The 10,967-nt window shown below is 33.6% G+C and overlaps 1 protein-coding gene across 1 annotated transcript; it reads right to left on the bottom strand.

Annotated features, from left to right (window-relative positions):
* Positions 1-3,817: 3,817 nt before the first annotated feature.
* On the bottom strand, positions 3,818-7,700 carry LOC145042236 (esterase/lipase/thioesterase family protein). The gene is made up of 13 exons (XM_078990630.1): positions 7,509-7,700; positions 6,389-6,473; positions 6,162-6,232; positions 5,776-5,890; positions 5,621-5,700; positions 5,442-5,526; positions 5,284-5,364; positions 5,092-5,186; positions 4,862-4,912; positions 4,680-4,760; positions 4,483-4,555; positions 4,297-4,374; positions 3,818-3,965 (listed from the first exon to the last, which is right to left on the bottom strand). The coding sequence occupies exons 1-13, from the start codon at positions 7,622-7,624 to the stop codon at positions 3,927-3,929; spliced, it is 1,050 nt and encodes a 349-aa protein (XP_078846756.1). The 5' UTR covers positions 7,625-7,700; the 3' UTR covers positions 3,818-3,926.
* Positions 7,701-10,967: the final 3,267 nt, after the last annotated feature.

The following is a 10,967-nucleotide window of genomic DNA, read 5'->3' on the forward strand; positions in this document are numbered from 1 at the left end:
ATGAAGAGTAAGCAGAGTATGATACAGACATGCTAAAAGTAAGAGATGTTTAGAAGAACATAGTAAGGGATAGAGAAGAGCATACAAGAGTATAGAGAAAAGCATAGTAAGATTAGAAGAAAGGGAAAGAGAGAGAGAGAGAGAGAGAGAGAGAGCATGTGAAAGAAAGAAATAAAAGATATAATATGTGTAGAGTATGAGATTAACCTAATAAGGGGCTAAGAGAATGTAAGACATGTGTATGTGAAGAGGCTAAGGAAGAGTAAGAGTAGAGTAGAGAAAGAGTAGAGAAAGATGAGATTGAGAATAGAGCAAAGCATGAGAAAAGGTGACAAATGATAGAGTATGTAGAGATACAAAAGAGTAGAAAGTAAAGATTAGAGAAGAGTAAATAAGATAGATGAAAGAAGAAAGAATAGCAGTGTATGCTATTTAAGAAAGAGTTAGATTGTAGATTAAAAGAAAGAAGAGATAAGAAAGAAAGAGTATATGAACATGAAAACAGATAAGAATATAACTCACCAGACATATGGTCTGATGTAATAGATGTTTCATGTTTTACAGGTTTAGGTAGCAATCGTGGTATGAGAAAAGACTGGAGCACAAAGACCTAGATTAGGATTCTATGTATAATCCTTGTTGTGGTATTTATGTAATAGATTTTATTGTAAATCTGTGATTTAACCTGGGAATTAACGTGTTTTAATTTTAGTAGAATTCTGCAATTATAAGAAAAACTTTGATAATTCCCTACTTAATTAGATGATAGAAAATCTGGGTCGTTGCAAGTCTGTTAGAGCCAATTATGTGTCGTGTATGTTCAAGAGACGTGTTACGTCAGTCACCGATTACGAATGCGATCAATAGAGACCAATTCTAATCCCATTTTCTAGCAATTTCAATAAGTGGGAACAATCTTAACCGGTCTGAATTGTTCAAGTGAAAAATGGACATAACTTCTACCAAAATTCAACTTAATAAATCATAACCATACCAATTGAGTGGGAATTTAATACATTAACCTTCTAGAACTATGGAAGATTGCAAATATTAAGGTGGAGAGAGGAATTCCAAGGACTACATCACCAAAAATCCTTCAACAAACACCAAAAAACACCTTCTTGACCACTCTTGATTCCAAGGAAACTCTCTCAAAGTGGTGTTGTTTGTATCACAAAGTTACAATCTAGGCCCCTAAAGTATCACAAAATGACTCTCATACCGATATACATGTTTAAGAATTATTTGATTACACTTTGGAACTCACATTTCATCTTTGAACCAAGGAAATATTAGTTTAAGAATAAACTTAACGGAACGCTAACATCGATGAAAGTGAAAATTTTGGGTCATTACATCTTTGAAAAAAAAAAACATTAGAGTATTTTGAATAGTAATAGTTTAATGTTGAATAACTTTTAGTAAGAACTTTACATCAACCTTTTAATTTAGTATACAAAATTTGTTATGCCATAATTAATAACAATAACTTGAATAATTTTAATGAATTTTTTTATTGCTTTAACTATATAAATATCTACACCACCATAGAGTACACCAAACCACAAAACAAAATGATTCCTATAATTTACTCTTCTTTTAGTAATTGATACGTTGGAGCTAGCTTAGAATGCCCGATGTGTGTCGTATGAAACATATACCGGAGGCACGATCAAACTAGAAACGGTATCATGTGAGGAGTTTTGCACGACCGAATCTAATAGCCACTCATACAAAACACCGGAGGCACAAAACAAGGGCCAAACTGATTGGGCTTCCAGAATTTAAATTCGACGTGTATGAGTGGGGAGTGGGGTGTGGTGATTGGGCCCTACTAAGTTGAAGATGATCGTTCTGACTGGGATCACCCTTTTATGGACCAAATCAATTTTTTCTTTTATTTTAACTTTTATTATTTTGTTTGCCAAATACATATAACTTTGTAGATATATTTATCTGTATTCTTTACAAACTTTCAATCTATCTATAATCATTAATATAAACAATGTGTTTTGTAATTTTTATGATTCTTGTAATTTTGTTTGCTTTTATATATTTTAAGTATTTTATTTGTAAATTTATAATGCTTAATATACAAATATACCTTTGTAATTTCGTTTGTCAATCATTTATTTTAACTTTTTATAAAAATATGAAAAAAATCATTTCTTCAATAGATATATAATGTTTAACACTTTATAAGTTTTAAAGAAAAGTTAATCATGTACATACATTTTTTAATGTATTGAATTAAGTCAATTAACAATGTCTGAAAATGTGTTTTGTGTATAGTGTTTATTACATGTTCAATGAAGGATAATATTACAATAATTTAAAAAATAAAATACAGTTTAAAAAAATTAAAACTAGACTTACTACCTAAATAATTGACTCAAAACCTACAACACTATTTACTACTAGACATAATACATAAATTAAAACTACACTAAGACATAAAAATACTAGGGCTTATTCCACTTGTATTGTTTAACAATATCCTTCCATACATTTTTGAAAATATAACAATCCCCCTCGGACAAGTTCTTTCGTAGGTTTAAAAATAGCTTTAGCGTGCCTTTACCAATTCCAAAAAACCCAAAAGTTTAGCGTCCAACCCTTTGATATTGCTCTTTATCTCCTCCACGTCACTCAATGAACTTTGTGCTCCTTTCAACCTTTTTTTTGCTCTATCTCATCCCATAAGACGAGTTGAAGCTTCATATGGATCGTCGTTGAGTTCAATCCCCCCAATACGTGCATCATAATATTGATTGTGGGTTGACTTTGAAGTTTTGCTTCGTGTGGACATGCCCGCTTGATCATCCGCACTTTTTAGATTAAGGCATTTTGGTTTGTCCTTCACAACTCCCCAATACGCCTGATTGTCAAAAGGTTTTCCGACTTTCGTCTTATAAATCTTCCGAACTTTTGATAGAACATCCACCTTATTTGCATCACTTTGGGGGTTGTGGGTGGCATTCATGTAAATGTCATTGAACTCCATTAAGGCTTTGTTGGCGATCCTCCATTTCGAGTAAAAGTTGATTAGGATTACTGTATTGCTTTCTCATTTGGAAAAAAAAAAAAAAAAAAAAAAAAAAAAAAAAAAACCTCTAGGTTTGAAGGTTGTCAAATCTTGATCGTCTCCGGTCATCAGATCCTTCGACACATCTAGCCATACTTGCGCTAGTGCCCTCTCTTCCTCATCCATCCACCCTTTGCATAGTCTTCCATTTTCCTTTATTTTTCTCATTTTGGTTCAACTTCGAGCTCTTGAATTAACTTTTGAATGGGCTCTTCAACAGGTCCTTCATCGGAAGAATATGTTTACTCATTGAGTAGGCAGCGTGGTTGGGATTGAAAATTAGTTTGGGATTGAAGTTGTGAAGAAAAATTGAGTTTCTTGAACCGTCTCAAACGAATCAAGATCCAAATTTGGACAAGGCATTGGTTGAATTTGGAAATTAGTTTGGGGTTGGTTTTGGTAAAATGGCATGCGTTGAAAAAAGTACAGATTGAATAGAAACAGTTGTGTAGCCATAGAATGATAGTAGTAACTAGTGGATGAATGAATTGGTTAATCAAATAAAGGTCAGTAACATGGTGGTGATGGAAGGTTTGGTGATTAAGGGTTTGAAGTTTTTTTTTTCTTTTTGTTTTGGGTAGATGGAGACATTTTTGTTGAAAAAAAGAGTATTTGTGAAAGGTAATGATATTTCGTATGTTTGAAATGTTGAAAGTGTAGTTTAATTTAGTGTTTGAATTATAATTTGAAATTTTGAACTTTTATTAGGTAATAATTTCATTTGATCTACACTAGCACATAATTGAAAATATATAAGAAACTACAAACAATTTTGTGAGATTAGTTTCACAAAGGAGTATACTCTTGTGTTCACAAACCATTACAAATTTTTTACTTTTTTTCAAGCATGTGGTTGCGATGGGCGGCGGATTCCAGGAATCTGTAAAAATACATAAATAAATAAAACAGAAACTGATAAGAATAACATAAAGGATAATGGACACATGAATGCAAAAAATAGCAAACATATTTTCATTATTTGTTCATTGTCAATTGTCACTTTCAACTTCTGTTTCTTATTTAGACATTATACTTTGAAATAAACACCTAATTACAGTATCATACTTTCAGTTTTCTTTCTTATTAGCATATTATATTTTGGATTTAGCCACTGGACTATTATTTTCTATGATAATAGTTCAGTGGCTATATTAATAAAATAAGTGTTTTTCTGTTTTTTTTTTGATAAACTAGATTATAATATAACCAACCTCAACTCCATAAGGTCCTATCCGATTGCGTGAGATAAAATTGAGTATGAGTGATGCAAATTCATCTGGAACATCTTCCTGTAATAATATTCAACAGTATAAAATATAAATAGTTACAAATGTTGGGTGTCTGTTTAAATTTATCATCAAAAAAAAAAAGTTTATTTGAAAAGACTAAATTCTCACCTGTATCGCATGGCCAGTATGTCGGACAACCACCATTTGAAACTTTCCCTGCATTTGTCCAATCGTGAGAGCCCTGGTACAGAAAATTACCATATTACCCTTCCACCAAGAAATAATATTGACTTTCTATTTAACAATTAAATTTTAAACATCATTTATCCAAACAACACTGAATGGGAAGAAAAAAAAAAAAGAACCTGTCAAGTCTATCTGTTCCAGCCAACAGCAAGAGCTTTGGGACAGGAGATGACAGAAATTTTTCCGAGAGGCCTTCATACCTGAATTTTTTTTATTTACAAAAATAGAAAGTTAAACATAATTTTTAAAAAATAATAATAAATCGTTCAATGACTACAAATATCAAAGAGTTAATTTTTACCATCCTCTCCAATATTGTTCTGTTTCCTCCAATCGTGCTCTGTGTCGATAGCTGTGCATACAACAGCAAGATCAGTCAATTTGCACAAAAGCAATTCAATATATTTGTAAACTTTTGTTTCCAAATTCCAACAAGTAATTTACAAGAATCAAGATACGTTGTATAAAAATTAGGAATGACAAAAGAAAAAAGAAATTAGTTTTTAGAAAATAAAAAACCTAAAAACTTACCACTGCTGTGAGTCATCATACTTTACAGTCCCGGGAATCGATATTCGAGCAGAATCGATGTTTCTTAAAGATCCTGATCTCACATTCCACTCAATCTGCAAGCATTTACAAATTACAATTCAAATTTTATAAAAAAATAAATAACATTATTATAGATATATGAAATAAGTGAAGTGAAAAGGGTGATTTTACAGCTTTCTCAAGAGTTGGAAAATGTTGCACTCTGTTTGATAGAATTTTCTGCATATGCATCAATGAAGCCATAGCTGTACCCTGAAATTGTAATTTTTAAAAAAAGTTGAAAAAAAAAAAAAGTTTATAAAAGTTGTTTAAGTCAAAATGCAGCTCACCTCAACAACATCTACAACCACAAGTCCAGCCAAACTAGGCAACATTTTCTTTGCAGCTACATGCACTGCAACTGAGCCACCCATGCTGCATATGATGATCAATTAAATCGATAGTTTTTTTTTTTTGGTTCCTATTAGCAATTAATAGTAGAATTAGGTGTTTGAAGTGAATCAGAAACCTGTGGCCAATAAGCACAATTGCTGGTGGAGCATCTCCATACATTTTCTTCACAACAGCTTGAACATCGTTACATAGAGTCTGCAATACACAAAGATACAAAAATATGGAGTTTTTTTTATAATGAAAAAGGGTTATTCAAGATGTGTAGTGTACCTCAATTGACATGTCTATTTCATTTTCTGTGGATGATTTCCCATGTCCTCTCAGGTCCATTGCTACTACCCTTGCTTTCTCCTTGATTATACTTGCTGACATTGCAAATGACAGCCTGGCAATAGCATGTCAAAGAATTAGGGTGTGTTTGGATGGATGGATGGAATGGAATGGAATAGACAAGGTAATGGAATCATTCATTACACTCCATGATCATGTTTGGTTGGTTGTAGGAATGGAATGGAATACATTTTTATATTATATGTAAATGTAATAAACACAATGTACAGTTTTAACTCTGCTCTATGCAGTATTTAAGTATACTAAAAAAAACTTTTATTTACAAAGGTTAAAAATTAAACATAACTAAAACACAAATGAAATACCCAGAATAACCACCCCCATGTAGACAAAATACAACTGGGCCTTCCTTTCCTGCAGTATATATGTGAAAGACCTAAATGGCAGCATAAAACACAATCATCAAAACAGTGGGAAAGTACAGCTGGCATACAGAGAAGAAAGACAAGTTCTATCGAGTAAATGAAAGGGTTAAATAAAGCCTATTGTTGCAACAATGTGTATTTAACCATATATGAAATATGCCACGAACATCATTTGTGTCAGGGATGCAAACATCATCCTCTTGATCAAAATAGTTTTTCCAATCTATTGGGGAGTATTTCTGTGAAGATGTCCTGCAAGGACAAACAGTAGAATTAAAGAGTAAGTGCTTGAGTTTATCCAAAAGATGGTATACAATTGAAACTAACAAGAATATATGCGCTGTTAACATAGAATATTACAAGAATCATAAATGAATACCTTGTCTAACGATCATGCAATATAGGTAAATATAGTACTAAGAACCTAATACACAAAAAATAACTAACTAAGAGTCTAAGACCTATACGAATCCACAACCCTAAGTTTAAACCTATATGAGGATCCATACAACATGGTTTGCTTAACTGTCATGATCCAGTGAAATTGCATATTTCATCTTTAAAATGCTAATTTGTAACCCTTTTTTTTCCAATGGTGTCCTATATTTGGTGTCAAGTCCTAGAGATCCTATTCAGGAGCTTAGGTGTTGTTTCTTTTTGAGTTAATGGCTTTAACAGAGACAAGGCCTAATCAGGTAAGCTATATATGGGTGTTTCTTTTTACAAAATTGATCTCATTTACTTTTTCCTTCCACACTTAGTTTAGCATACTACATTTGTCTATACCTATGTGATAAGTTTGCTAATAAATCAGTAAGGATCACTTACATGGAGCCACATATCTTGTCTGCCATGAAATATCTCTTCATTGAAAATCACATTTGTGCCATAACTAGTCTGTCATAGGACTACTTTCAATGTGAGGATAAGGATTCTACATTTACAGCTAATATACTCATTTAATTAGGTTGTGATGAGCTAGAAAACTTTACTCGCGAGTGACAGCATTGCAAATACTCCAAAGAAGCGGAAATTAAGTTAAGTTACAGTTCGATTTAATAATGTTTTAACCAGCTTTTGGTGCTAATTCGCCACAAGATTTTTGAACCTCAACAATAAACCAATTTGAGTTTCTAAATTTAAAGGATCGGTGTTTATTACAGATCGGAAGTAGGAGCAATATACAAAAACTTAAACGTATAGTGAAAGCAATTAAAAATGGAAATATAGTTAGCAGAATGATGATTAATAAAAGAAAAGAAAAGAAAAGAAGGGAGGGAAACTGACTGAGTGGGAGGACGAATGGGTTTTGAGGAGAAAGCAGACGGTGCAGCATGATCGGATTGCGGTTGATCTTGATTATCCTCCGGAAGCGGTGCGAGGGTTGATGACTTTGATTCCATTTGTGTTCGCGTATGCTGGGATGCGGGCAACTTTTACTTGTTTCTAAAAATTCTAGAGCCGATCATAATCGGGCTCAGATATGTCCGGGCGGTCGGGTTTTTTCTGTTTTGCTCCGGCCAATCGATAACCGTACTCTTTTCGTTTTTTTTTTTTTTTTTACGTAGTCATAAAAGTAAGACAAAATTACAAAAATAGTCATGGGAGAGTTGAGGGCTTAAAGTGGACAGCTATACAGAATCTAATTTTTTTATTATAAATTATATATACATTTATTTAAAAATAAAAACTTATAATAGCAATAGGGGCTTTTTTTCTCTGACTCGTCTTGGTATTAGAGGATATTTATATTCTTAGGATCAGGCGTGAAAATAGTCCATGTGGTTTGTCAAAGACTTTACATTCTATGGCTCAATATTTCCCTCAAAACAGAGTGCTTAATGTGTACATTGAACATGGTTTTACAAGACTTCACACTTACTTCATGATCTACATAACATGATTCGTGAGATAGGGTATTCGGCGGATAACACAATGTACTATCATTATAGAACTCCTAATCTAGACTTAGATTTTGGATTGAAGGCTCTAGGAAATGATCAAGACGTTATATCTATGGCTCAATATGTTCTTCAAAACATAGTGCTTAATGTGTACATTGAACATGGTTTTACAAGACTTCACACTTACTTCATGTTCCCAAGTAAAGTTGTTATTGAGCAATTGGATGATGATCTTTCTCCTAAACTTAATAGTATTAGGCCTAAGAAGAAGGGAATTGGTTCTTGTAGCAAGAAATTAGACTTGAATGTCCCACTTAAAGAATCAGCTAATCAAGCATAGATAGAAGATGGTGTGTATGATTTCCATGTCCTTAGAACCTTTTGAGCCAAACAAACAAGATGTGGTTAATGAGTTTAAGGATGATTCGTATTTTCCTGTACCAAAAGAAACTGATACAATGCAAGATATTAGAGTTGATATTAATTACCAGGGTCATATAGAAATACTATATCATTTTGAGCCTTTTAGTAGCGATGGATATCATAATGTGGGTGAGTTTGAAAGAGAGGTTGAAGTTGATGAAAAAGATGAACACAAGCATGTAGAGAATTCAGAAGATGATTAAGAAGAGCATATAGAAGAAGAGGATGATTTTGACTACATTGTTGACCTAGATCAAAGCTATTTTAGATGATTGCATGGGAGGTTGATATGAGAGATTTTAACAGTTGTGTGGATGAGGTTGAATGGTTTGGACAAGGACCAAACATAAAGGTAGATTTAAACCAAGATGATGACTTAGGTGTGATCAACAATGATGAGTTTGAAAGTCCATAATATGAGGAAGACCTAAGGAAGAGAATGTTAAAAAACTTGAGCAAGAAGGTGCCTTGTTCTTCTAGGGTTAGTTCATGCTACACCATTTTTTGTGGGTCAATCTTCTAAAACCAAAAAAGATATACAGGGTCACATGAATATGCTTTCAATAAAAACAAGAATGGCCCTACTGTGACATCCCCAAAATCTAGGCCAGAAAAGAGCGATTTCATTTATGCTTTTTAAAATAATTTCAGAGTAAATCCTTTTGATTTAAAAGAGTTGCGGAATTTGTTCCCAAAAACAAAATATGATAAGATAATATTTATCAAAGCATTTCATCAAGAGATGCATTTTCATTATATAATCAAAACTCGGGATATCATGTTCTGATACAGACCATAAAGCATAAACAATAACATTACAAGTCATTCAACAAATATATACATATGCAGACTTGTAAACAAAACAACTTGATGATTCATCCATCTTATGCCCTTGCGCCACTTCCTGTAATACAAATAAACTGAGTGGGTCAGGCTTGGGAGTCTGATGAGCATATAGGGTTTTCAACCTACAATAAATAATTATATTTAATTTCACCAACCAACAATAACCCGATTACTCATTCCCGTTATCCTCACTTTATGTCCCTAAAACAACATCTATCTCAAGGGACCAAATCTAGGATTTTCATCGAGACAGACATTATTGCTAAGGGGTTTCCTCAACAATAGATATCCTAAAGGCAACCATGAGGGGATAGAGTACACCGGTGAACACATCGTTCACAACACCTACAGGTTATGAACCTGCTAACGTTCAACAAGACTGACTAGAAAGAGTCTGTGGTCGTCATCCATACTCCGCTAGATGACTAAATCAACAACAACAACATCGAGGCCACTCATCTGTTTATCACACATCAACTATCTACCCATGTTCTACTCAACATATTAGTAGATAAAAATATATATTTTTATACATAGTTTAAAACCTGTATAGCATGTTCAATCAATACATATTCCACATAACAAATGAGGCACACACACATAACACATACTTCATAGAGAATAAATCGGATTTGTGAGATAGAAGAAAGTGAATATACGTTCACGCATATAACAACCAAATATACACATAACACATATTTCGTATAAAATACTTCATAATTATGCGTTAGAAGAAGGTAACTACACACTCACTTGATCAGAAGATGATTGGACAGCACTACGACTTGTAGAAGTAGTATTCTTCGGTAGATCTGGAAGATCTTCACAAAAACCGGGCTTCTCGCGAGCAGAGCTTTGGTTCGTGAATTGCACTTCTTGGGTCTTCGGGGCTTCGGGACTTGCTTCGGGGCTCGGGAATAATATCAGGGCTTCGGGATACTTCTGGCACGCAAAACGATGCAAAACTGGAGAAAGGGAAGAGAATTTGGCAAATGGAGTCGGTTGCCCTTGCAACCCTTTTATAGGAGGCTGAGGCCTCGCAGTACGTTGAGCGTACTTCCTTACGCGGGGTGTACTGCCTCCGAAATCGTCATTGCTTACGTATCCAAAGAACTCGAGTGCGAGGCGTGTCATGTTTCGTTGTACGTTGGGCGTACAGCCCTACGTTGGGCGTAACCCGGATAAGTCCGGTGACTCCCCTTCGGATAATGTCAGATTTAATAATTAAATTTATATTTTAATTATTTAATAAACTTCAAAAACTCATATCTTCTTCATACGAACTCCGTTTTCTACGTTCTTTATATCCATGCGTAGGTGAGACTACGCTCTACAACTTTCATTTAGACTTCATCGGCAAATTTTGACTTTATTTTTATTATCTATTTTTAGTAAGTCGGGACAGGAAAAATCCGTTATAAAATCATAACTTCTTCATCTGATGTCCATTTTCTCCTATCTTTTCATCGTTTCACTACAATTAACGAGATCTTCGATTCTCGTTTAGATTGTTTCGGCTAAAAACCGCTCGATCTCAAATCGAGTATTCGGGCTTTATATTGCTAAGTCGAAA

The sequence above is a fragment of the Lactuca saligna genome, chromosome 4, assembly GCF_052625555.1.
Source record: "Lactuca saligna cultivar CGN05327 chromosome 4, ASM5262555v1, whole genome shotgun sequence".
Classification (NCBI taxonomy): Eukaryota; Viridiplantae; Streptophyta; class Magnoliopsida; order Asterales; family Asteraceae; genus Lactuca; species Lactuca saligna.